Consider the following 24074-nt stretch of genomic DNA (forward strand, 5'->3'; position numbering starts at 1 on the left):
CAACTTCTTGGTCTGGTATTCCTCTTGTGCTTCTATTCCTTAGCCATTTCTTGGCCAACTGAATAGTTTTTGAGACTCAAAGTGTCAGAAATCCCACTCAAATGTTTACTTGGAGAGACATTCTTATATATAAATGATAACCAATGTATAACAAAAAGCTGTGTAATTAAACAAAATGATACTTTGATTTTTTATGCTTTTGGGGGATAGCAATGGAAAGAGGAAATTGAAAATCCCGTAAATAATCCCAGAGACATGGGATAAACAACTCTATACGGAGGCAAGAGACAGGAACTGTAGTGACTTTTAATGAAGAGAAGAAAATGAGGATATTATGAGCTACAGTTTCATGATTACAAGTTGCTTCCTATAAGCATCTACTACAAGACTTTGTCCTGTAAAACTTTTTACAGTCTTTTGTTTTCTTAAAACTCACAGTTCATGTCTGACAAGTGCTGGAAATGATCTGTCCATTTTGGCAAAAATCCACATCAAATCCATCTACTTAGAGCAGAGGTTTGTGCTCCATGCAAACTTATCCCAAAAGTGTACGGACTGGATTTTTCCCCAGCGATACGCATTCATTCCTCTCCACAGAAGAGATGAAAGAGAACAAAAATTATGCTAAATGCATGGACAGAAGATTGCCCAACCTCTGACTTCTATAGCCAGCTATTAGAACAACACTGAGTTTAAGGTCTTTTGCCTGAAGTACAAATTAAAAAGACAAGTTCCAGTGTCTGAGCCATCAGTAAATGGGTGGCCCCTATATAACACATAGACTTCCAAATACATAAAGAGTGAAGTCCAAAGCCCATTAAGCTCAATGGAACTGGATTTTGATCATGGATACATAAGGTATGCGTGCTGCAAATCTGCCCATACAATGGGTGCACACTGTAAGGCTTGCTTTGCTCATACATTTTTATACCAGATGCTTTTGAAAACATGCTATATTGCACCATGGCAATCCTGAGGGACAAAGAGGGTCTGACCCTACAATGCGTACACACCTCAGTAGTCCTTATCCACACCAGGAGCCCCTTGATTACTCATGAGCATAAGCAGTAGAATCAGACCATTATCTTTACAGACTCCAGAAATGGAACCTTGCTCAGACTCCCTGGCAAATTCCCTTGGTGATTTTGATCAGTTACTCTTGAGGAAAATACTACTGTTGAGGTTCCATAAAGTATTAAGCACACCTATCCCTCACCATATTATTCACAATAATATACCATTATGACACACTGGATAGGTGGTTAGAAGTGTCTGTAAACAGACTACATCAACCATGCATTTCCAGGGCACACTTTAATATACAATTAAGCTTTCAAAGGCACTTAGCATATAGTTCTCAAAGCTACTGGGGTTCCTCTTAGAACTTGCCTAGACAGGAAAGTTGCCAGGAAATAACCTAGGATGGGAATCTAAACCTGATTTAGTAAATCTGATGTAAAGCATCATTTCCATACAGAGAAACTGATTCAGTTTAGTTGGAATCTAATACAAACAGGTTTAAATTACACCAAAATATAAGTGTTCACTTTAAATTAGATCTGAACTAATTTTACTATATCAGTTTAAACCCCAACATAATTTTAACTGGCATAGCCTTCCCTTGAAGATAATCCCTAGGCACAGCAGTGTAAACATAATGGTGATCTGACACCAAAACAAAGGTCGTTTACAGACATGAAAAAAAAAACAAACCTAAACAAAACAGCACTTCACTTTCAGCTCAGCATACCCCCATGCCAAGCATGCTCAGAAGAGGCACAGCATCAGTTTGACCTGGCTTGCCCAATGTCTGTAGAGATCATGAGCATCAGCAGGGCTTTTTGGGGCTTTCATCTAATAGCCAATTCAATCAGCTATTAGATAAAAATGCCAAAAAGTCCTGCTGAAGCATGTGATCTATACGGACGTTGGGCGAGCTGGGTCAAACTGATGCAATGCCTCTTCTGGTAAAGCACTGTTCTGGGGTTTCACGTCTGTCAGCAGCCAAAATGAAGTCAAAATACAAATCTGTACTTTACACCTATTTACAGGGATCTCATAAGACAGCCTGATTCTCATGTCTGTACCTTCTTGGAATACCTAAGTAATTTTAGTTACCAATGAAATCAATAGGAATTCAGCAATTCATAGGAACAGGCCCCAAATGAGATATTAAGCTGTTAGTGTTTGTGGACCTAACCCTCTCTTTGGCCAGGAAATTGAAATGGCAATATGATATATACCCAGATTAGGTTATGGATCACCTTGTTCTAAAAGGCAGCAAAACACTGTACTCAGAATTGAGGTCTGAAGAAAATTTAGGTCCATTATCATACTACTACAAATATCTAAATTTTAGCTGAGACAAAGGCTGTTTGGTAGCATGTTGGACATGCTGTTACAGCTGAAAAACTTATTTTGATTTGTTTGTTCCTAACACAAATAAGCCTTTCATAAAACAATTAAAAAGTACTGGTTAAAAAATACCCTTAGTGTCCAACTCAATGTATATCTGTGCTTTCTATAATGTAATTGGGTTTTACTAGCCACAGGTTTTGCCACATCAGCAATAGACAACATTTAACATGCATTCAAAATGAAAGAGCTTACTGATACTGACAGGACATGAATAAATATCTGTATGCATATTACTAAAATAACCTTGGAAAAAAACAATCCTGTGCTCTATATAGTTCTCAAGAACAACAAAATACTGATTCAAGTCAGTGCAAAAATCAGTTAGCATGCTTGTTACCTGACCTTCAGAACTTCATTGCATTTCCAAAAAGAACACATAAAACGGTATTTCAGTTGCAAGTACAGAAGCTGAATAAATGTCTAAAATTGCTCCCAAACTTTTGTACAAGAAATGAAGTAATTTAAGACATTAACAGTACCTGAAGGAGTTCTCTCATTATGGCTTCTGATTTTTTTAAATTAGTGTTATGAATAAAGAGCAAAAAACCCACCATTATTTAAGGAAAAAATAAGCTATCTAATGAGATAAAACTCATTTTGGGCCTTTCATTTTAAAAGGTTGACAGGAGACAGAAAATTTACATTTAAGAACTAGTGTCAGACGTCGGGCCTCAAAAACAAAAATTACTCTAGCAGCAAGGGCTGGTAAGAATTTATGGAAAGACTGTAACACTTACAGGTGCTGCAGTTTTGCAATGGAGCTGCATTCTCCTTGTTAAAGTATTCTTGCCAACTACACATTTGTTGCAATAGTTAGCAGCTTTGCACTGCCTCTGGCACAACTGGAAAGATTAGAAGTGGAGAGTTAAAACAAAAAGTCAGCAATTAAAGTTAGCTCAAGATTTGGACCTTGTTAAAATCTTCTGTCTTAAAAAAAACAATGGAGGGAGGGAGGGAAAAGGGGCTGTCTGTCAATCTTTAATCTTCCCTGTTTCTCCACAGAACAGGTACAGCAAAGGTAGCAGCAATGTAAGCTTCCCCTACCACATCTTGCCAATACACTTGATTGTCCCGGTGGAACCCTGAAGAAGGGAAAAGGGCACTTTGTGGCTGATTTTTTTGCCAAGATCACCCATTACCTGGTCAGTTACTCCTATTCCTGGGTGGCAGTCTGTGACACCAGGAACTGGACTGTAACCATCCGGGGACCATTAAACTAAGACATCTGGTTTTTTAATTCCCCTCCCCTTAATACGTTCCTTCCTATAAAAAAAAAAAATCATAGCCAATCCTGTATTTAAAACAAAATAGGAAACAGAATTTTTTTTTTTATCTGCTATAACTGGACTTCTTTGAACTCAAGCAAGTATTCTGGGGAGGAAGTCCAGGAGACACAGGTTTCAAGTACCAGAATCTGTATGTCCCATACCAGGCTGACAGGCCCACTAGCGTGCCAAGCAATTTGTGGGAGAAGTCATGGAAATATACAGCAGTGCTCAAAAACATCAAGACCCAAATAGCGACCAGAAAGCTCAAGGCAACAAAGAGGGCATTGACCACACCATGCAATCTAGAGCTCCGGTCTGTGTTCAGGACTTCCAGCACAGCCATCTCCTCCACAATCATTAGGGCACAGTATGTTAGGAGGAAGGAGTGGCCCGAGATGTCGAAGCCATGCCAAAAGCCACCGGCCTGGTGGCAATGATGCTTGTTTTGGTGCTCCCGATGCAGCACATCTAGTGCTGAGGACTTGTAGCAGCTGCCAGTGAGATTCTCAACGTACATGAAGAACTGGGTGCAGATGTACCAGACAGCAGTGCCCACCAGCAGGGTACTGAGGCGCCGCAGAACATCCTGCACGTTCCGGGTGAGGCAATAGTTGGTGACTCCGATGAAGGGAAGCAACAGCCAAAACGTCCAGGCCCAGGCCAGTTTCACAAAGTAGCTGCCGGAACAAAGCCAAGAGGGACTCGTATAAATGCATTAAGCTTTCAGGATGACTGAGGAGGAGCATGAATGGGAGAGGGTTTTAATGATTTCATCTGACTCGTGCTCTTCCCTGCCCAGGGCAGGGGGTCAGACTCAATGATCTGCTGAGATCCCTTCCAACCCTAAAAACCTATGAAATCTACGACTTCATTCAGGGAGAGCCACAGTGGGCAGGCGCCCATCTGTCAGCTCACACTCAGGATGCCTGAGAGCCCTTTCCTGCCCCCATTCCCCATTGCTGTGAACCCTGCCGCCCTCCTGCCTGTGTCTCGCCTTCAGCGCGGGCGCTGCGTCCAGCTTCCCACGGCCCTGCAGTGCGTCTCCGGGGCTCGGCCTTTCCTGTCCATTCCCTTCGCTACAGCAAACGCGCTGCCTCGCGCGCCCCCATCGCTGCAAGGTCCTTTCCTCCGGCCCCGAAAGACGCGGCCGTGCCCTGCTCTTGCCCACACGGCTGCGCTGCAGCCCGCGTCCCGGCCACCGCCTCGCCCCTTGTGCCACCCGCGGGCTGGGGCATGACAGGCCCCGCCCCCCGCCGCGCCTCACACGTTGAGCAGGTTGCTCTTGAGGCTGAGGTAGGAGGGCGGCGGCAGCCCCAGCGCGCGGGCGGCGGAGCCGAGCAGCAGCAGCAGGATCAGCAGCCAAGGCAGGCCCCTCCGCGCCGCCCGCCGCACTAGCGCGGCCCACAGGAGCCGGGCGCCGCGCTCCAGCCCCGCCATCCCTCAGCCGCCGCGCGCGCTGCGTCACGACGCCTGCGTCACGGCGTACGACGCCCCGCCCCCGACCGCCGGCCCGCGGGCGCCATCTTGCGGCGGACGGACACGCCAGGCGCATGCGCCAGGGCTCGGGTCTGGGAGGGGCGGGGCTGACCCGCCCCCTCGTTGCCTTGGTGGCGAGGCGGGGCGGGGCCGGGCGCGGGCGTGGTTGTCTGCGGCAGGGCGCGGGCGACGCGTGTAGGGGTGTGGCGTGTAGTTGCTTCTGTGTCTCCAGCTAAGTTTGTCTATCACTGCCCCCCCCCCCCATATCTTAGTTCTGAGGCCATGTTTGCAGCGGCACAAATTTGTGCCCCCCCAGAGCACACCCCTGCTCGTGATCCATGTGACGTTATGCTCCAGCTAGTCGGGGAGCGGCTGGCTGGGGCGCAGGGTGCCTCAGCACAGGGGCTTCGCAGTGCACGGAGATGTTTATCCTGGCGCGTGCCATTTGGGAGTGCTTTGCCCTGCTTTTTTTTCAGGGGTTTGGGGGTTTGCTACCGGGAAATCCCCAGTGCTGCAAATTAGCAACACTGCGCACAGGTTAATGTGCAACACGCATGGTTTGTGGTTCAGCAAAGAGGTTTGCATAGGGTTAACATACGTCCAGGTTTCCCCAAACATGTTCACTTTTTGGGTCTTCCCATCTCAGTCCGGGCAGTTTTTTAAAATATCAACAAATGTCTGAGATTTTGATCCGTTCATCATTGAAGTTTCTCCCATCATTTCATGGCTAGCCCTAGCCAGGAGCTGCTTGGGGCTGGGGGCAGTGGGTGGAGGGCACCTGGAGGCAAGATGCATATTCATAGATTTCATAGGCATTAGGGGCTGGCAGGGATGTCATGAGATTATTGGGTCCAGCTCCCCTGCCATAGGCAGGAAGTCAGCTGGGTTCAAGTGACCCCAGCAAGAAATAAATCCAGCTGTTTTTCAAAGACCAGAGTAGGTGCTTGCACCATCTCTGGGGGGAATTTGTTCCAGGCCCTGGCCACACGCACTGTAAAGAACTTTTTTCTTATATCCAGTCTAAATCAGCCTTCCTGGAGTTTATGGCCATTAGACCTTGTTGTCCCTTGGGGAACAGCTGTTCTCCCAGGTCCTGATGTACCCCTCTTATGAAGTTGTAGGCTGCTACCAAGTCCCCCCTGAGCCTTCTCTTCTCCAGACTGAAGAGTCCCAAGTCCCTCAGCCTCTTCCTGTACAGCCTTCCCTCCAGGCCTTGGATCATATGAGTGGCTCTCCTCTGGACTCTCTCAAGCACTATGCACATGGCCGGCATGCAGCCAGGCAGGGTGGTGCGAGCAGCCCTGGCAGCTGGATGCAGATAGGTCTGTGGGGGGCAGAGGTTGGAGGTCCAGGGCTTGGGGACTATCTGTGTGTGTGGAGGAAATGGGTGTGTGAGGGGAAACAGATGCATGCCGGCACTGGGGAAGCTGTCCAGGTGCTGGGGCTGCAGCAGGACGAAGGAGTCAGTAGGGGGACATGCCTGCCCCTCCAGCACGGGAAGGTGGCAGGGAGGGAATGGGACCGGGAGGGCCCTTTGAGGCCATCAGGGAACTGCATGGCCAGGCCAAAGGCACCAGGGTGGGTGACTGTGCTCGCAGGAATGGGGCAGCTGGGAGACGCTGCAGGGCTGGAGGGAGTAGGGGACTGCGGGTCAGGAGTGAGGGGCACTGGCAGGGCAGGGGGGAATGTGCCTTGGGAGTGAGGGTCACTGTTGGGGCAGGAGACTGTGGGTTGGGAGTACGGGGCACAGGCAGTGCTGGGAGGCTGCGGGTTGGGATCAAGAAGTACCAGCATGGTCGGGGGGGCATACTGTGGGTGAGGAGTGAAAGGCAGTGGCAGGGCTTGGAGGGGGTTGGCTTGGGAGTGATGGGCAAAGCACAGGCATATCACTGCCTCCCTCCCCCAATCATATTACTTCCCCCTACCCCAACACCAGATGTATCTGATGAAGTAAACAGTGGCTCATCATGAAAGCTTGCATGCCATCTCTCTCTCTTTCTCTGTATCTTATTTAGTCTGTAAAGGTGTATCTCTGCCCTGCCTTTTGCCTGACTTCAGACTCCCACTGCTCATCACCTCTCTTGTTTTTAATAAGAGGCAAGGGTTTTTTCCTTACATCCTTTAAGGCACCTGCTGTATAGTTGGGAGAGACTCAGGACAAGCTGGGAGCCAACTGCTGTCCATCCTCAGGGCTTGTCCTCTCCTCTCTATTTCTTAGACCTTCAGGGCCACAGCGCAACAACCCAGCTAGAAGGTGCAGCTTTTTAAAAACAGTTCTCCACTAGGTGGCACCACATGACTTGAGGAAGAGAAGGGGCTGACAAAGTTAATTCTCTTTTGCAGATATTTCCGCCTGTTGTAGCATATCCTGTTCACTTGTTAATACACCAAGAGAGAGGTTTCTATGGCAGCTCACAAAGGTCTCTCTTCATATTGGTGTGGGTTTCTATGTCACAAGCAACTAGATATGAACATACCCAAAATAAGACAAATGTAATGTGATAAAAATTCCTACGGGTCCTGAATCCTCTAATGATACTCAGACTGTGGACTCTTTCTACTTGTTTTTAAGTCAGGCCTGAACTCTACTAGATCTAGTCAGTTCATGAAGGTGGTGTATTCCTCAACATAAAGCAACTGATCAATCTGACTATATAGGAAGACAGACAAAGATGAACATGCAGCTGCTTGGGATGGGTGGGTCATGGTCGGGTGGGGGGGATACTGTGGGTCAGGAGTGAAAGGCAGCAGCGGGACTTGGGGGGAGTGGGGCTGTGGCCCCTCCAACTAACATTTTGCCTCTCCAAGATTGTTTCCAGGGAGACCAAAGGAATGTTCATCCCCATGACAAATGTTTCTCGGTTGATGTTGGAAACATTCACCCCACAGGGGGCTTGACAGCCACACAATACAGTTCTACTTAGTAGAATAATGGTTAGGGACCTGACGTTTACTCAGCTGTAGTCGCTGATGCCTTTACCAATGGAGATTCTGCCTCAAACTTCCCAGCAGTAAGACAAACCTCTGTATGGGGTCTGTAACTCAACATTATAAATTACTTCGACAAAGAATGGGAGGGAATCTTTCTAGCATGTCAGCCCTGTAGCAAACCATGCAATTCTGACTTATATGTCAAATCCAAATTGAATTCCCAAACCCAGTGTCTAGTTCTGAGCCACAAGAGTCTAGCAACACTGGTGTTGGGAGATGGAGCGCTTTTATTGCATTACAATGCTTTATGTCCCAAAGAGGAGAAGTACTGGTGAGCCTTGAAGGGCACATGCAGTGCTTCTTTACCAAAAAATAAAGCAATAAAACTAGTGATATTCAGGCCTATGCAGCACTATCCAGATATTTTGAAAGATCTCTATCGCACAAGTGAGAACCAAGAAAAGTAGCAGCATTGTGTTGCACAGCTAGGAACTGTACATGTAGCCTCATCCAGGGAAATGGATTGCTTCTTAGATGATTACTCTGTTAACTAGCGAGACAGAGTGGAGCGAAGTAGTTAGCAATGTTAGGCAGGGCAGGGTGGCAAGTTATAGACTAACTAGTTCAGAGAGGCATGAGCTTTGGTAGGCTACCACCTATTTCGTTAGATACTATGAATGGACAATGCAGAGGTTTTGTGAGGTTTTTATAATAAATGAGAGATTAGGCACAAGATTCACCTGCTGTGAGGTTTTATTACAGACCCAATGCTTATCCTAGGGTTTCTAAGTTTCACGAACCTTTTAGTGTCCTTTGGTCAAGTTTCAGGAAACAGAATCTATTTTGAGTGAACTCCAAGGATGTCTGTGGTTTTGCAGGGAAACCAGATAAAACTGAATGGTTCCTACTGAGTTTTGCTTTGAGTTTCTGGAGGGTGGAAACATAACATAGACCAAAATATAATCATTTTTACAACCTTCCCCCATCTCTGCAAACAGAAACAGCCATATCATACAACTCAGCCCCTAGGATACAATACCAGGATACAGAAAGAAGTTGTGCTCCCTGATAAATGCCCTGCTTTTGGCATGACTTAAGAGTGAAACCTCCTGAGACCCTTACAGAGCAGATCTTGCAGGCCTATGGAGAGTATTACTATACTGCAGCCTGAAGGATGGGGTAGAGATACCCAAGCTAGTTTTAAATTAGCTGGTTTGTATATTGGAACCAGGCTAGTCATGGTAATACAAACCTTGTAGGGCTAATTTACTCTCCTTCTATCATGGAAAGACTGTCTGATATTCAAGCTAGCTGTATAGTATAGCTATATCCTAAATCCAATGCCAATGCTGAACAGTCTTCTGAACAGAGAGGCAATACCAGGTCACACCCTCCTCTGCCATTTTCAGTGGCTATTCACTTTTATACAGTGATGGCCAAAATAACTGACTGCGTATGCTGGTGAAAGACTGGATTTCCTGGGGCCAGGTTGGGCTGCCCAGCTGCACTGTGCCAGCAGAGGCAAGAAGGCTAGACCTTTGCAGCGTGAGAGGTAAAGATTGTAACAAAAAAATTATTGGTTTTAAAAATCTCTGTATAGGCCCATTTTCATCCTCATCTCCCATCTGGAGATTTCCTTGGTTTATTTGCCTCTCCATGCATTTCTGTGTGTTTGGGAATATCAGCACACACAATCTGTGGTATCCTTGGTCAATCTTGTATCCATAGTTCATGTCATAGACAGATAACATATATACATACTTCAGTACTTGGACCAGTGCTTTTTAACATGTTCATCAACTATTTGGATTCGGGTATTTAAAGCAAACTAGCAAAGTTCGGTGACAACAGCAAACTATGGTGGGGCGTGGTCACACTCAAAGACAGACTGGCAATACAGGCCAACCTGCACAGGCTCATGAGGTGGGCGGACCTCAACCTGATGTCGTTTAATACAGAGAAATGTAAAGTGCTCCATCTGGGAAGAAATAATCCACAATACACTTACACACTCAGCAGTGCTATGCTTGCCAGCACCACATCTGAATGAAACCTGGGTGTCATGATAGACAAGAAAATGAACATGAGCTGCCAATGCAATGCCATACCTGGCAGAGCTAATCAAACACGGGCATGCATCTATAGAGGCATCTCAAGCAAGGCTAAGGATGTCATCCTTCCTCTCTACTTGGCCTTGGTAAGACCACAGCTGGCATACTACATTCAGTTCTGGGTGCTGCACTTCAGGAAGGATGTGGAGAAGCTCAAGAGGGTCCAAAGGAGGGCCATGTGCATGATTAGAGATGTAAAGATGAGGTCATATGAGGAGAGGCTGAAAGACTTGGGACTGTTCAGCCTGGAGACAAGAAGACTCAGAGAGAACTTAGTGGCAGCCTACAAGCATATCAAGGGCACACATCAGGGCCTGGGGGAGCAGCTGTTCACCAAGGCCCCTCAAGGGAGGACAAGTAATAATGGGCACAAGCTGATTGAGGATTGCTTCTGGTTAGACTTAAGGAAAAACTTCTTTACAAGTCACGTACCAAGGGTTTGGAACAGGCCGCCCCACAGAGGTGGTACAGTCACCCATCCTGGCGATCTTCAAAAAGCATCTTGACGTCCATCTTGCTGGGGTCATCTGATTCCAGCAGTCTTTCCTGCCCAAGTGCAGGGGGGCTGGACCCAGTGATCTGTAAGGTCCCTTCCAGTCCCTAACAACTATAAAACTAATCTATACTACTCTTTGTATGGAGAGTTTCTGTACTCTTAGAGGAGAATTACAAGTGGGATGGTGCATTGAACATTCAAACAATGAAGTGCATCAGAATGCTCTCTTAACTCAGCTTTACAATCTAACTTATTAAAATGGGAACAAAGACAACTCTTGTCTATAACCAACTGGATGGGTTTCAAGCTGTAAGATTCGACCTAGAAACTACTATGCAAAGCCTAAGCAAAAGTGAATGTTATGTGACGAATGCCCATCTGCAATGATAAGGAGCAGACAGTCTTAGATAGAGGAAGCTTGAAAACAAAAACAGAATCAGAGTTACTGGAACAAAGAGCTCATTAAAATATTAAAAATCACACCCCTAGGCGGGGAAGATATATGCTAATGAAACATATATGTATGTTAATGAGATACATAGCTAAAACATAGGTATAGAGACATGCTCAGTAAAGAACTCCTTGCGTCACTCCTTTATAACCAATTAGCAAACAAGGATGCTTATGAAGATTCAAACTCTTGTATATAAGGGGCTCAGTATTGCATATGTGCTGTGCTTGTAGAGTGAAATTATTCCGCTTGCACCTTTTATTGCTAGCAATAAAATCTTTTTTACTTTCACCCCTGGTATCTTTATTGGCCTTTGCATACCGGGCACGAACCCAGACTTGAGCTGGGGCCTAACAAAGCCACCTCTAAGAAGCTCAAGTGAGCTACTAAAGGGACAGATAATATAATCCTACTCATCTATACCTCTTCTAGCATAGCATGCATGCCTCTTACTAAAGGGGATCAGTGCTTTCTCACCCTGCACAGAAGCAAAACAGGAGTATCTTGCCAATTGAAAGAGTTTTTGAACTTCATTTCTCGATCTTGAGAGAAAGTCCAGTCCTTTAGAGCTTAAAGAATTGCCTCCTTGTTACTACATGCATTGTGGCAAATTAATTGCTGGTGGAACTCCAATGAAAGCAATGGTGTTCCACCAAGGATTAAATTGACCCATTCTCATTTTTGCATTTGTGAGTTACTTAATCTATTGAGTTGTTGCAATAAAAGTAATTTCCAATCAATTACTTGAAAATTTTAAAAAAACCCAGTAGGGAGCAAAGGACCCTACAGAACAAAGAATTGGCTTTTCGTGCAAATGCTTTTGGTAATGACAAGAGAATATAAAACAGATTTAATCTCAGCCAGAAGGAGAAAGGGTTTCTTGACAAGGTGCTTTTCAGAGTTTACTTGGCATCATGATCAGCACATTTGTTATAAGGCGAGGTCTGAAAGGAGAGAGGAAGGCATTAAAGTTCTTGTCACCACAGAAAAACTCTCTCTTCAATACTAAAGAGTTTCAGCTAAGAAGGTGATGCAGGGTAAATGGCATTTGACGATTTATTAGATGTTGTTTTTGGCAGTACTGCCATGACCATGCCTCACATTACAAGCCACAGCATTGTACCCCTGAATTAGAAAAGACAGACAGCTGTGTTCACTCAAATGAGTGAGAATAATCAGAGTTCAGCACTGTTTGCTGACAGCCCCTGCTGCAAGGGTCCAGCTGTCTCTAAAATGTTCCCTTCACCTCACAGGGTTGCACCTCTGCTCTTTAGATTGTTTTTTAAAGCCTATGAACTGGAGACGGCAGGTTGCTTGGTTGGTTGCTAATGGAGCATATTGTGGAGTCTACACATTGCAGTAGGATTTCATAAGCTTAACACGTGTTACAGATAAATGGCATTGATGTCATGGGCCAGAGATATCTCTATCTTCAGTCCAGTGTGGAACATCTGAGGATTATCTCTGAAGATGTCTATGAACAAGATCTGTGTAATGCATCAGGCAGAAAACTCATTGCATTGTTAGTCTGTCAATCCCTGTGAGAACCCTCAATATGCTTCATTATCTTTCTGGTGATGTTCCTCTACCTGTGTCTGTAGTGTGTGTATGCTCCAAGTGCTCACTGGTATGCGGAAAGCTTCCCAGTGCCTCTTTGCCTTCCATGCCACTCTGACTTCTGCATTTTTGTTTCCAAAATAGGGCCAAGTGAATAAATGATTCTTTGATTCAGTGGCTGAACCAAAAAATAATACTCATATAATTTTTAGGTTGACCCAAAACCAAATATTTGGTGAATCAAAGCAGTTCACTTTGAAATGTTTAGTTTGACCAAGATAAATTGGTTGGTTTCATTTATGGGAGCATTTTTAAATGAAAGTAAAGGGCTAGATGCATGGAGGGTGTGGGGAGAAGTTAGGTTCTGTTTACAAAACTGTGGAGGAGGTGGTGGCTTCTGCCTCCTTATTGCCTATGGCCCCATGGTTAGGACATTCTCCCATAATGTGGGTGATTCAGGTTCAAATACTTTTTCTGCCCGATTGGGGGAACAATTAACTGTTGTGCTGTGGGATGTTAAAGGATAATTATCCTGTTGAAACTCTGCTACTTGGTATAGAATATTTAAATATACATTGGAGCTGGGACTGGAGCCTAGGGATATGCCTTCAATACGTGCTCTCGCAGTTGGTCTAGAGAGAGTTATTCACCCTCACTTTTCATTTTTTTATTATGCTGAAACTATTCACCAAATTCACCTTTAATTTGTAAATAGTCTCTGATCAAACCAAACCCCATTGTTTAGAGTAAATAAAGTATTCACCAAAGAAATCTTTTCCTCTTCCTCTGCACCTAGAAGTCAGAAGCCATTTGTAGTCAGGCTTGGCAATCTGGTTCAGATAACATTCAGCTTCCATCCTTTATCAGAATCAAATATGAACCTTTCTTGCAGTTCTGATATTTGGGGCGATTTCCCCCCTGTTGTTGATGCTCCTTTTCAATTCTAGCTGAGACTGAAACTGGAAGAATATTCTAATGTGTTCAGCAGGAAGGTTTGGTTTTCATTTCCCCCTTTGCCACTGATTTGCTGGGTGGCCTTTTAAAAGTCACTTCCACACTCTACATCTCTCTTTTACCATCTGTAAAATGGCAATAAAAATAGCAATCTGTATACAGGCAAATGTGAGACTCAGCATCAGTGTTTCTAAAGTATTTTGAAGAGATACAGTGACATTAGTATCAGAATGGAATAATAGTCATAGGAATATAGGAGGTGGTGTACATCTCACGCAACAACTTTTGCTGACTTTAAAGCTTTCAAGAGGCTGCTGCAGTACTTTCTTTGATCAGTGAAGTGGGTCCCTGAGGCCTTCTAACCAGCCAGGAAACTCACCTCTCATCTTAGCAATACTGCCAGTTCTTATGCTCGTAGTCTTCATCTCATTCTGATATATTTCTGCTGAGGGAAGACTGCAGGACTGGAAACCCTTGCTTTCAGTCCCCAAAGCAGCATATCTGAATGAGAATCTCTACTACCTGTCAGTGGTGTATGATCGCTTCTCAGACTCCTAGTCATGACATTGCTTTTTTAACTGGGACAATCTCATGCCATTTGAGTACTGGTTGTAGGATATTAGCAGTTCTCATTTTGGGGGCCTTCAAAACTTCAGCCCATTATCAGGATGCTTTGTAACGAACAGCTTTCTGACAGAAGATAACGACTGTTTGATGAGTATCATCCCATTGCATCATGATGCAGTGTCATTTTGATGCAGGATAACATGATGTCAGAGCATCGTCTGTTATATCAAAACTCACTGCCATAATGCTATGACATCACAACGTACATTTCATGACATCACGATACACAATTTCCTCCTGTCAGACAAACTCCAAAAATGTAGCATCCACTAGGTGGCAAGACCATTACAGAGAAAGCAGATTGTGCTTTGGTAACCTCTAGGCCTATGTTTCTGTACCTTTAATTTTACAAACTCCAGCTACCTTCATAAGCCTTCCCAGCCCTAGATTTTTGCTAGAAATGAGCAAACTACAAAAGGTCACAAGGTTTGTTTTGGACCAGTAGTGGATATATATCTAAACCTCTTGAACCTGGCAAACAGGGAACTCCTTCTGGAAGTCTTCAAGAGGAGACTGGACAGACACCTTGTTGAGATCATTTGATATCAGCAATATTCCTGTCCAGAGCAGGGGGCTGGACTCAATGATCCTTCGAGGTCCCTTCCAGCCAATAATTTCTATGATTCTATGACCTTTCTGCTTCTTTCCAATATCACCACAACAGGATATGTGAGGGACACACAAAAAAGCTGGGGGAGAGGCACTGAATGGAGTGAACTTTTTCAGTCTACAGACAAAGGTTGGTTCTTGTTTGATTTCAGCTTGGGCAAAGGTTTGGGTTAGTTCTTACTGTGTCCCAATGCACTTGCCTATTCACGTTACTGCACCATATTCCCCTCTCTGGACCTATAAAATCTATTCTGTCCCAAGCTTATTGGCCTTTTCAAGCAGCACATCTACAGCCCAGCTGGATCTGCTTATCTGTCATTATCTGCCTGCTTTTTCCCATGGATGGGGGTGGGGGTCCATTTCTACTCAGCTCCTTTTCTTTCAGTCCCTTCAGTGCTTTTCAAATAAAAATCATTTGGATGCTATGTGCTTTTAGTGGCTGTGCTGCTTGGATGGGGAATTCATTCTTGCAGGACTTTAGCCAAGACCTGCTTGCTCTCTCTGTTTTCCTTGGTGAATGCTCCTTACATCTCAATGATTGATTCTGTTTGATTTTGATTGTTAAGAGTTCTGGGATGTTTGCATGAAAGGTGCTACCTAAGCATAATCTGTGATATATTTTCTTTGCTTAATAGGAGCTGATGCCTGAAGTTTAGGAGAGTTTGGCCCTTCACTGGGACACTGCTTTTTATTTTCAAGGTTTCAGGCAATGCAGCGTGCTCTGTTCACTGTAAGTCTGAAAGGGGGTATGTTTAGTACAGGGGCGGGCAATTATTTCAGGCAGATGGCCGCTTACTGAATTTTGGCAAGCCATTGAGGGCTGCATGACAGGCAGCCAGGGGCAGATAAATATTCATTTTCTAAATATTTTAGGGGCCCCATGGGCCAGAGAAAATGGCCTGGCAGGCCGCATCTGGCCCGTGGGCCACATTTTGCCCACCCCTGGTTTAGTGGCACTGTGATGAGCACTCCCCTGTCTCTCAAGCCTTTGGACTGCTCTGTGAGGGAGGGATGTGACAATATGTCTAGCCCTTGTGCCTGCCTCTAATTATATTTTTATAGAAGACCCTGATACACCTCTTTCCCATTCATACTTAAGGTTTTCTCAGGACTGTGATTGGAAGCTCCATTGCTGACAACAAAAAAGTTGAATCAAGAGACCGAGTGGGTAGAACATGGCATTTCACAACCTGTGCAGCTGTTCAAATAAGTGGGCAAGAACTTCCCCACTCCTGAAACCCCTGAAATTTTGGAACCAAGTGTAGAAACCAGGCCCAGATAATTTGTACATACTGAACTATTACTGTACAAGCATCATATCCTCCTCCGCAGGTCACACCTTGCCCCTGACAGATGGTTCAGCTAAATGAAAAGGATATGATTTTGGCTAAGGGGAATTTTCAGCATATTTTGTGGTTATAGCCAGAGATCAAAACATTTTGGGACACAGGGCAACAACCTACTCAAGGAGTAATAAAGAGCCCAATTCAGCTTTCAATAGCACAAGCTTTACTGAGACTATGGAGTAGCAAATTAATACCTAATGTCACAAAGTATTTAGATTTCATCTTATTTCCAGACAGGATTCAGGAGTGCAGCCTAATGGCAGTTTTTAAATTACGAAGGAGAATGGTCTTGTGGTCAGGGCCCTGGACTGGATTCCCCAAATCTGTATTTAATTTGTATCTCTGACACATGCTGCCTATGCAGCCTTAGGCAGGTCCCTTAATCACTGTGCATTCAATGGCCTGTTTGTAAAATGTGGACCATAATACTTCCCTATCCCAGAGGGGTCTTTTGAGGATAAATCATCAGGTGCTCAGATATAATGGGCATACAGTTTTAAAAGCCTCAAAATATGTACAAAAATACATAGTTCCTGAGGTCGTAAAATAGTTACTGTCACTAGGGACCAAATGATGTGCCAACGTATGGTAACAGCATGATCTTTCAGTAAAAGGACTTGTCAGTGAGGGTGAGAAGTGCACACCTAATTTTTTTCAGTGCAATGTTGCTATGACTGTAATTATAAGTATTTGTGCATAACATGAGCTTGCTTAGCCATGTTTGGCTACATTCACTTGGTTTCCTAGAGTAGTCATGCTAATTGTTTGTGCAAATGCCTACTTAACTTGTTGGCCCATGCTATATTTTATGTGTACAGTATATAACATGTTTTTTTTGCCTGCCAAAAAATGCTCATGATCTAACACCTGCATCCCTCACTTAGTTTGATTCTTACTTTTCCTTTTCAAGGTGGCCTCTACACATTTCTACTTATGGGCTAAAGAAACACTCCACTCAAAGAAGTACTTGCCAGTAAGTAAATTTTCTCTATTAAGATATAACATTTCCCTAGGTGTTGCCTTAAACTATAATTATTATTTCTTAGTCTTCAATTTCTTGAATATTTGTGAATCACAACTTAAACCTCATGAAGGGTTCAGTTTTCCTGAATCCCTTTTTCTTGGTGGCTGTCACTCTTGGCTTTGTTGTACACAAAAAAAAAAGTTTTAAGGAAGAAAATACTGTTTATTTTTGATGAGCAAATAATGGAAGGAATGTCCTGTGAATAGTCACTCAAGTTGAGAAAGTATGAACTTTTAAAATTTTATTAGTGCATTTTTAGCTCAAATGTTTGCTGAAAGGAGATTTAAAATTTGTAATGTGTATTTATTTGATTAATTAGGAGTGCCATAAGTTCTTGTTTCTGTTTCTTCCTTGGACATGTGTAACTGACCAACACATTACAAATGATGACTGTTTGAGTCAAATGTACAATTCACAATTTGCGCTTTGATAATTGGCTTACTTTAACAAATTGTAGCCTGAAGTGGGAATTTAAATGCCTTAGCAAGGGTCACAGTATAAATGATCTGTAGATCGAAAATTAGCAACAGAAGAAACTAAAAATATGTTGGATCAGGACTTTCATAATGTTAATTACAAAAAGAAGCATGGTGACACTAGTAGAATAAGCAAATCGTTGCAAATGCCATGCCCTGTGTTCTCTTATTTGCTTCTTTACTGTGTTCAGGAAGCTAAGACATTCTTCTCCTGAGCTCTTCTTGCATCCTTCATTTTGAATCTGTATTTGATATTTAGACTTGTTTAGGTCTAGAAACATGGAGGCTGGAGGTTATGGCATCTGTCAAAATATGGTGCAATGTAAGCAGGTTCTCACAGATGAGTGAGAGGAACAATGAAGTCAATATATAGGCTTATCCTGAGGTGTGCTAAATGTTTGTAACTCCTTTTGGACTCAGTTAAATGACTCTTAGAATCAGGCTACAGCAGAAAGTGGCCTCTGAAGGAATATATAGGGGGACACAGCAGATGCCAAAAATATTTAGAATGAGTGACTTTGCCTCAGAGGAAAACAGGAACTTCTTACGGGCCCAAAGATGCCTTTGAGCCACTCAGTAGGACACCTGTTTCAACATATTCATCATTTCTGGGAGAAGGCAAATATCTAGATCTTGCTCTCTGTTCTCAGTTACATAGAATTCAAAAGATAATAGGTAAAAGAGCATCTTATTAAGTCACTGTAATATTGTTTCACTGTAATATTTACCTCTGGATACAGCTTGATTATTGCATTAGGATCTTAATATAATACTTAATACTACTTAATAATAAAAGACTAATATAAATCCCATTGTTATCTCATGGGAGACAAGAACTTACAGGTAGATCTAACAACCTCGTCATGATGCTGCCAGTATCAATGAGAGCAAAGTGTAGATCATGATTGGAGGCATTTCTACCACCTGCAGATTGATCCAGCCATGGGAAACTGGTTTGATGTTTACCAGAGTGTAGACTAAACTACAGGGATTTATACGGTTTAATATTTACCACAGAATTACCTCAAATGAGTCTTCCTCACATAATGAGGGTTTTCAAGGCTGTGCTACTGAGTCTCCCTTCTCTTTCTTGCAGGGTGGATCAGTGGCTGCCACCTCTGCTGTCAATAGCCAACAGAAAATATTTTACCAGCAATGCTTAGGGGAACAGCTTCTTTCAGGAGGTGAGTTCCCAGGGGCAGGGGGAGCAGGGGTTTTAATAGGCCAAGACCTAACATGAAAATAAAGGGACCTGAATTCCAGTCTAGAGCTCAGAAATATGGGGGAGTCCTGACAGCTGTTCTCAAAATATGGTGCTATATGTTCATGGCACAACACCCAACATAAACCAATGTCTCGGGTGTAGGAGTGGGTGCATTTATTAGAGCTGAGACCCAGGACTCTTGGCTAGTGTTTGGAGGAGAGGGGTAGTTTAAGTGTACTGTTCCCTGGCATTATTCTGGTGTCTGAATGTGTAGGACTTTAATGTATTTAGCCTGTTAAGTACTGGGATTATGCAGCTATTGCTGCTGTATGACAAGTTTTCCAGAGTGAAGAACATGCACCATAAGCCATCCAAGGGAAAAAGAGAACGTTCATTTTGATGGGGAAGGCATCTTTTTTGATAAGTAAAAATGGAAGTACTTTAGTAGACATGGCTTGCATGTAGGGACCTCTGTGACTGTCCAAAACCTTTCCTCAAACCCTGCTGTGGTAGGAGGAAGCCTCCCTTTACTCCTCCTCCTTCAGAAGTAAAGGAGCAGTATGAAGTATGATGTCTAAACTTTTCCTGAAGTGGGGACTGCTGCATTCCAGGCAATGGGCAGCTGCCATCCTCAACACCCACACCTGACATCTCCACCTCTTATGCTGGCATCCAACATTTCCCCTTCTTTCACTGTTTAGTGAAAAAGATAGCAGCTACCAGTCAGAACTAGCATCATGGAATCTACTGCTAAAATTGAAATTCATGGCTTTCAGGAATTCCTGGTGCTAGTGCCTGTCAGGGGCTATGTTTAGATCAGGAGCAAAGCCCGAAGGCGCTTCCTTGTGAAAGCTGACCTAGAACAGACAGGAAAATTAATAAAATTAGTACTGTTTATTTGTGAGATATATAATGGTAACATGATAAAATCTTACAATAATATCTAGCTTGAGACTTTGAATGAAATTGAATTGTCTCCATTTATAGAAACACCAAGTGAGATAACACTTTAGGATAACAATCTTGTGGTGAAACTGAATTTTCACATTGTGAGAGCTCCCCTAAAGGAATAGGAACTTTCCTTCAAAGAATCCCCTTTTTTACATGTTTTGACCATTGCTCCTCTATTCATAATTCATGTAGAGCTGTTTCTCCATGTTATAAAGTGTGTAGGGATGCTGTGTTAATAACCATAGTATCAATACATGTGGTTTTTTACTTTGTGTCAAAAAACAGTGGTGGAGTCATATTTTCAAGTGTTTTGTTAATTAGTATATTAGTCAACTTTAGTAATGTTAATCTGTGTTCTACTTTATTATTACATATTATTTATATGCATTTGCCTATTGCTTTTCTCTTATTTTGTTAATTTCATGCACATATCATAGCATAAACAAGAAATACAATTTTATTGATTGACTCATTGGCTTTGGCATATTATGTCTAGTGGTCACCTCCACTTCAGAACACATTGGCTTAGAGAACATCTCCCTTGCTCACAAGGGGTGTTCTCTTAGCCAGAGACTACTGTACTTTTTCACATAATCCACAGAAATCACTGCTATAAAATATAATACTAGGGACCAGACCTTCAAGTGGTAAAAAAAAACCAGGATTAAACATGTACATGGATAATGAGAACATCCATAATTGTGCTAGATGAGATATAAAATGTAAAGGATGAAATGCTTGTTATTCAGGAATAAGACAACCGCTAGCATTAGGGCTAAAAGTTCCCCGTAGGCAGGCTATTGTGTAAGTATTCATTAAAGAGCTTCTTGCATCTTCCTTGGAAGCAACTGAAGCCGCAAATGATCAGAGGGGAGATGGTGTAGATAGACAGTTGAGATGATCACCTGTGATCTGGCAGTTCCCAAGATCCTGCACACTCAGCTGGCATCAAATGGAACAGAATGCTGTTGCTTTTCAACTTTAATGTGATGAGTATCTCTCTGTCTGTGGAATATAATGCTCACCTTGCTACTCACAAAGTTAGGACTAAGATATGAGATTGTCATCATTTAGCCAACAATTTAAATCAAATTCAGACTCAGGCTACCCAGCGGCCTATGGGAAATAAATTCCAGTCATGAAATAGGGCTGAAAGGGACGTCAGGAAGTCAGCTTTCCCACCACTTAAAATAATGAAAGTTCCACAACTTTTTTAGCAATCTAGTCCAATGCTTAACAATTGTCATAGTTAAAAAATTGTTCCTAATGTCTCACCTAAATTTTGCTTGTTGGTTCTCAGCCAATTCCCAATGAACAGATGTCCATACCACAAAACCATCTTTATAACTATTTCCTTTGGTCTCAGCAGAAGAGTCAAGAATGGAATGGACATGGAGCATTAGTTCTTGGATGAGTCCCTGTGGTGTATGCATGGGAAGGAGCACAGGAGAAGGTTTTGCTGCTGCTACCAGGTTTGTACCTGTTCTTCAAATGAACCAACATGTCTAGAGCTGTCAGTTTGGCTCCTTTCACCAGCATTAAACACCAGTATAAAACACCAAAGCCTAGTGCTAGGACTGAAGTGGAGCACTTACCAGCTTCCTTGGAAGAGAAAGGATTCTTCTTCTGTGTATTTGTACAAGTCAAAAAAAGCTATTTTTTAATATGAACACACCACAGATATTTGACTTGACCCATCCTCAGTCATACACTAGGGAAAGCACATGAAATGTGTGTTCTGTTCCCACTTGAAAGAGATCTTTCTTCAGAGTTATTCTTTAATGTCAGCCTCAAACAATTGGCAGGGCATTTCTTATTCCAGTGTGGAGAGATCAGCGGGACCCTGTGAAAGATAATGCAGGATTCCAGCATAATCATGGGTGCTTGTATAAGGAGAATCAGTGACTCTGTTCCCCCCCTTTGCAAAGTGGCATTTTTGCATACCCATGAGAGCGCTCCCTTCCTCAGGGATCTCAAAGGTGGGGGGGCTTTGAACTCCACTTCAAAGCTGGGGGCTTGGAGTGAAGTATTTGTAAACTCAAAGGAACAGCAAATATTTGCAGGAACTGATTAGCCCCCTCACCACCTTGATGGGCAACTGTACAAGATGGCTGGCCAGAGTTCAGCAAGCTTTGAAGTGTACCTTGAAAGTTCACAGAGTCTCTATAGATCTGTACAATACTTACATTTTCCATAGAAACTCAAGAGGACAACTTCTTGTTCAGTTTTGTGCAGCCTGTCAGCTTTTTCTGGTCAGGTATAAATAGTAAAAGTCAAGAGCTAAATTCTGTTACTGATGCCAATGTAAATTCAAAGTAACTCCAGTTAATCAGTCGGGTTACTCCAGGTTCACACCAGTTGTTTTGTATACTGAAAATGGAACCTACCTCGTTGTTCTAGTAGTTTGATTACGTATGGAAATAGGACTGGACGGGAACTCTTGAGTTGCTGAGTTGAGTCCTCTGTTGTCAAAGACAGTATCACATAATCACTTTAATAAATGTATTAACTTCCAGCTTAAAGCTACATGTGTTTTGGGTTTTCTGATCAGGGATTTTGGGACCCATTATAACAAAGGACCACGTATTATTACATTCACATCTAGGTCCAGGGTTGGCTCCTCCCCCAGAATTATTTACAAAAGCATGAAGGTGTGCAGTTGAGGGAATTGAGTTTTACTGGCCCATTCAGACCCTGAGCTCTCTGCCAAGGCTGCCAGCTGTGTGCTGTTGTTTGTGACGTAGAAACTTGCTCACTAACAAGGAAAAATGAACCCCACTAATTAACTTCACACACTAAACAAGTCCCTGAACTTTCTCTACCCTGAACTGATTTTGAACTGGACTTAAAAGGCAAAGGGTTTTCTGTACCTCTCTGCCTTCCCATCAGCTAGTATCTTTAACACAGAAAAGATGCTGAGGCATTATAGCTAGATTAACTATGAAGTTTAGTGTTTATTGGGCCCTTCGGACTAGGAGTACACTATTAACATCTAGCTAGTATTGCTATACTAGTACAGTGGACTGACAAGAAGTTCTAGTGTAGATAGAGCTTTAGTTTGGAGACTATTGCTTTTGCTAGCACAGCTTCCCCCAGCCCCTCACCCTTTGCCCTGCACTCAACAAGCTATAGAGGCAAACGCTCAGTTTTGCTGGTATAAATGTATCTACACTTTGGGCTTCTGCTGGTTCGGCAGTGGTAGTCAGGTGTCACACCTTGGCACACCCCTGGCTGACCAAACCAGGCTGACAGAAGGCTGTAGTGTAGTGTAGACATAGTTTAAGTGTTTCATGTTTTTCTTTTGAACACAGCACATGGTTGAATTGAAGGGGATCAAGATGATGCTCCAAGCTTCACTGTACCTGCAGAATGAACTTCACCCATGTGACTCATTGAGATGTGATGCTCTTCACTGTAGGTTACACAGAGGTTCAAAGTGTGGCTGTGCATATTCTATGAGTCCCATACCCCCTCTCCCCCAAGCACTAGGATCTGGTTTTCCCTCAGCTGGGCTTGTGGCTCCAAGCTCTGGTTGGCAGTTTGGGGTAAACTCCTTTTTATTAGGGAGGTAATAAATCAGGGGTAACATCTCCCAAGAACCACCCACTGTGACAGAGATGAGACAATTCCTACAGCAGTCTATGAAGATCAATGATCCTTTCTCTCCCTTCTTGCACAAGGAATGAAAAAGTTATCAATGTCAACATCTTTATCCTCACTAGGTGGCTAAAAATCCCTGACTGAGATGAGGCAGTTCACACTGTTCAGAGCCATTGCTCTAGCCTCTCTGCAGGGGTTACACTAGGTTCCCACTTGAGATTTTCTTTGCAAATGTGATCACTAGAGAATCACATAAAGGAAAATGAGCCCACCCGCCCCAGCCCTGGTTCTAAAGAGCACGACCACAGTTGCAGAGAGATGCTGATAGGCTGTTACCAGTACAGCCCACCCAATCTGAGCTCTGCCATGGTGCAACTGAGTGACTCAAACATCCCGGCTGCCCAGACAGAGACTCCCCAGTATGGTGCCACTCCTCTTTTCTGTTAGCAGCAGGATCATTGCAGAAAGCTCTTGACAAGAACAGAAGAAAGCTGGTGAGTCAAGCTGGAATGCACACAGGAGCTTGGGGAGGGCATCCTTTCCCTTGATCTCCTTCCAAGGGAACAGCAACTGGC

At 43.5% G+C, this 24074-nt stretch overlaps 1 protein-coding gene and 1 long non-coding RNA gene across 2 annotated transcripts; one reads left to right on the forward strand and one right to left on the reverse strand.

The window, feature by feature from the left end:
* Positions 1-286: 286 nt before the first annotated feature.
* Positions 287-5139, reverse strand: FITM2 (fat storage inducing transmembrane protein 2). The gene is made up of 2 exons (XM_006275241.4): positions 4951-5139; positions 287-4363 (listed from the first exon to the last, which is right to left on the reverse strand). The coding sequence occupies exons 1-2, from the start codon at positions 5121-5123 to the stop codon at positions 3748-3750; spliced, it is 789 nt and encodes a 262-aa protein (XP_006275303.1). The 5' UTR covers positions 5124-5139; the 3' UTR covers positions 287-3747.
* Positions 5140-14684: 9545 nt separating this feature from the next.
* LOC132243373 (uncharacterized) lies at positions 14685-22421 on the forward strand. The gene is made up of 5 exons (XR_009454911.1): positions 14685-15028; positions 15534-15628; positions 17155-17217; positions 18841-18928; positions 21269-22421. It is a non-coding gene; the product is annotated as an uncharacterized LOC132243373 (long non-coding RNA).
* Positions 22422-24074: the final 1653 nt, after the last annotated feature.

Source organism: Alligator mississippiensis, chromosome 9 (assembly GCF_030867095.1).
Source record: "Alligator mississippiensis isolate rAllMis1 chromosome 9, rAllMis1, whole genome shotgun sequence".
Classification (NCBI taxonomy): domain Eukaryota; kingdom Metazoa; phylum Chordata; order Crocodylia; family Alligatoridae; genus Alligator; species Alligator mississippiensis.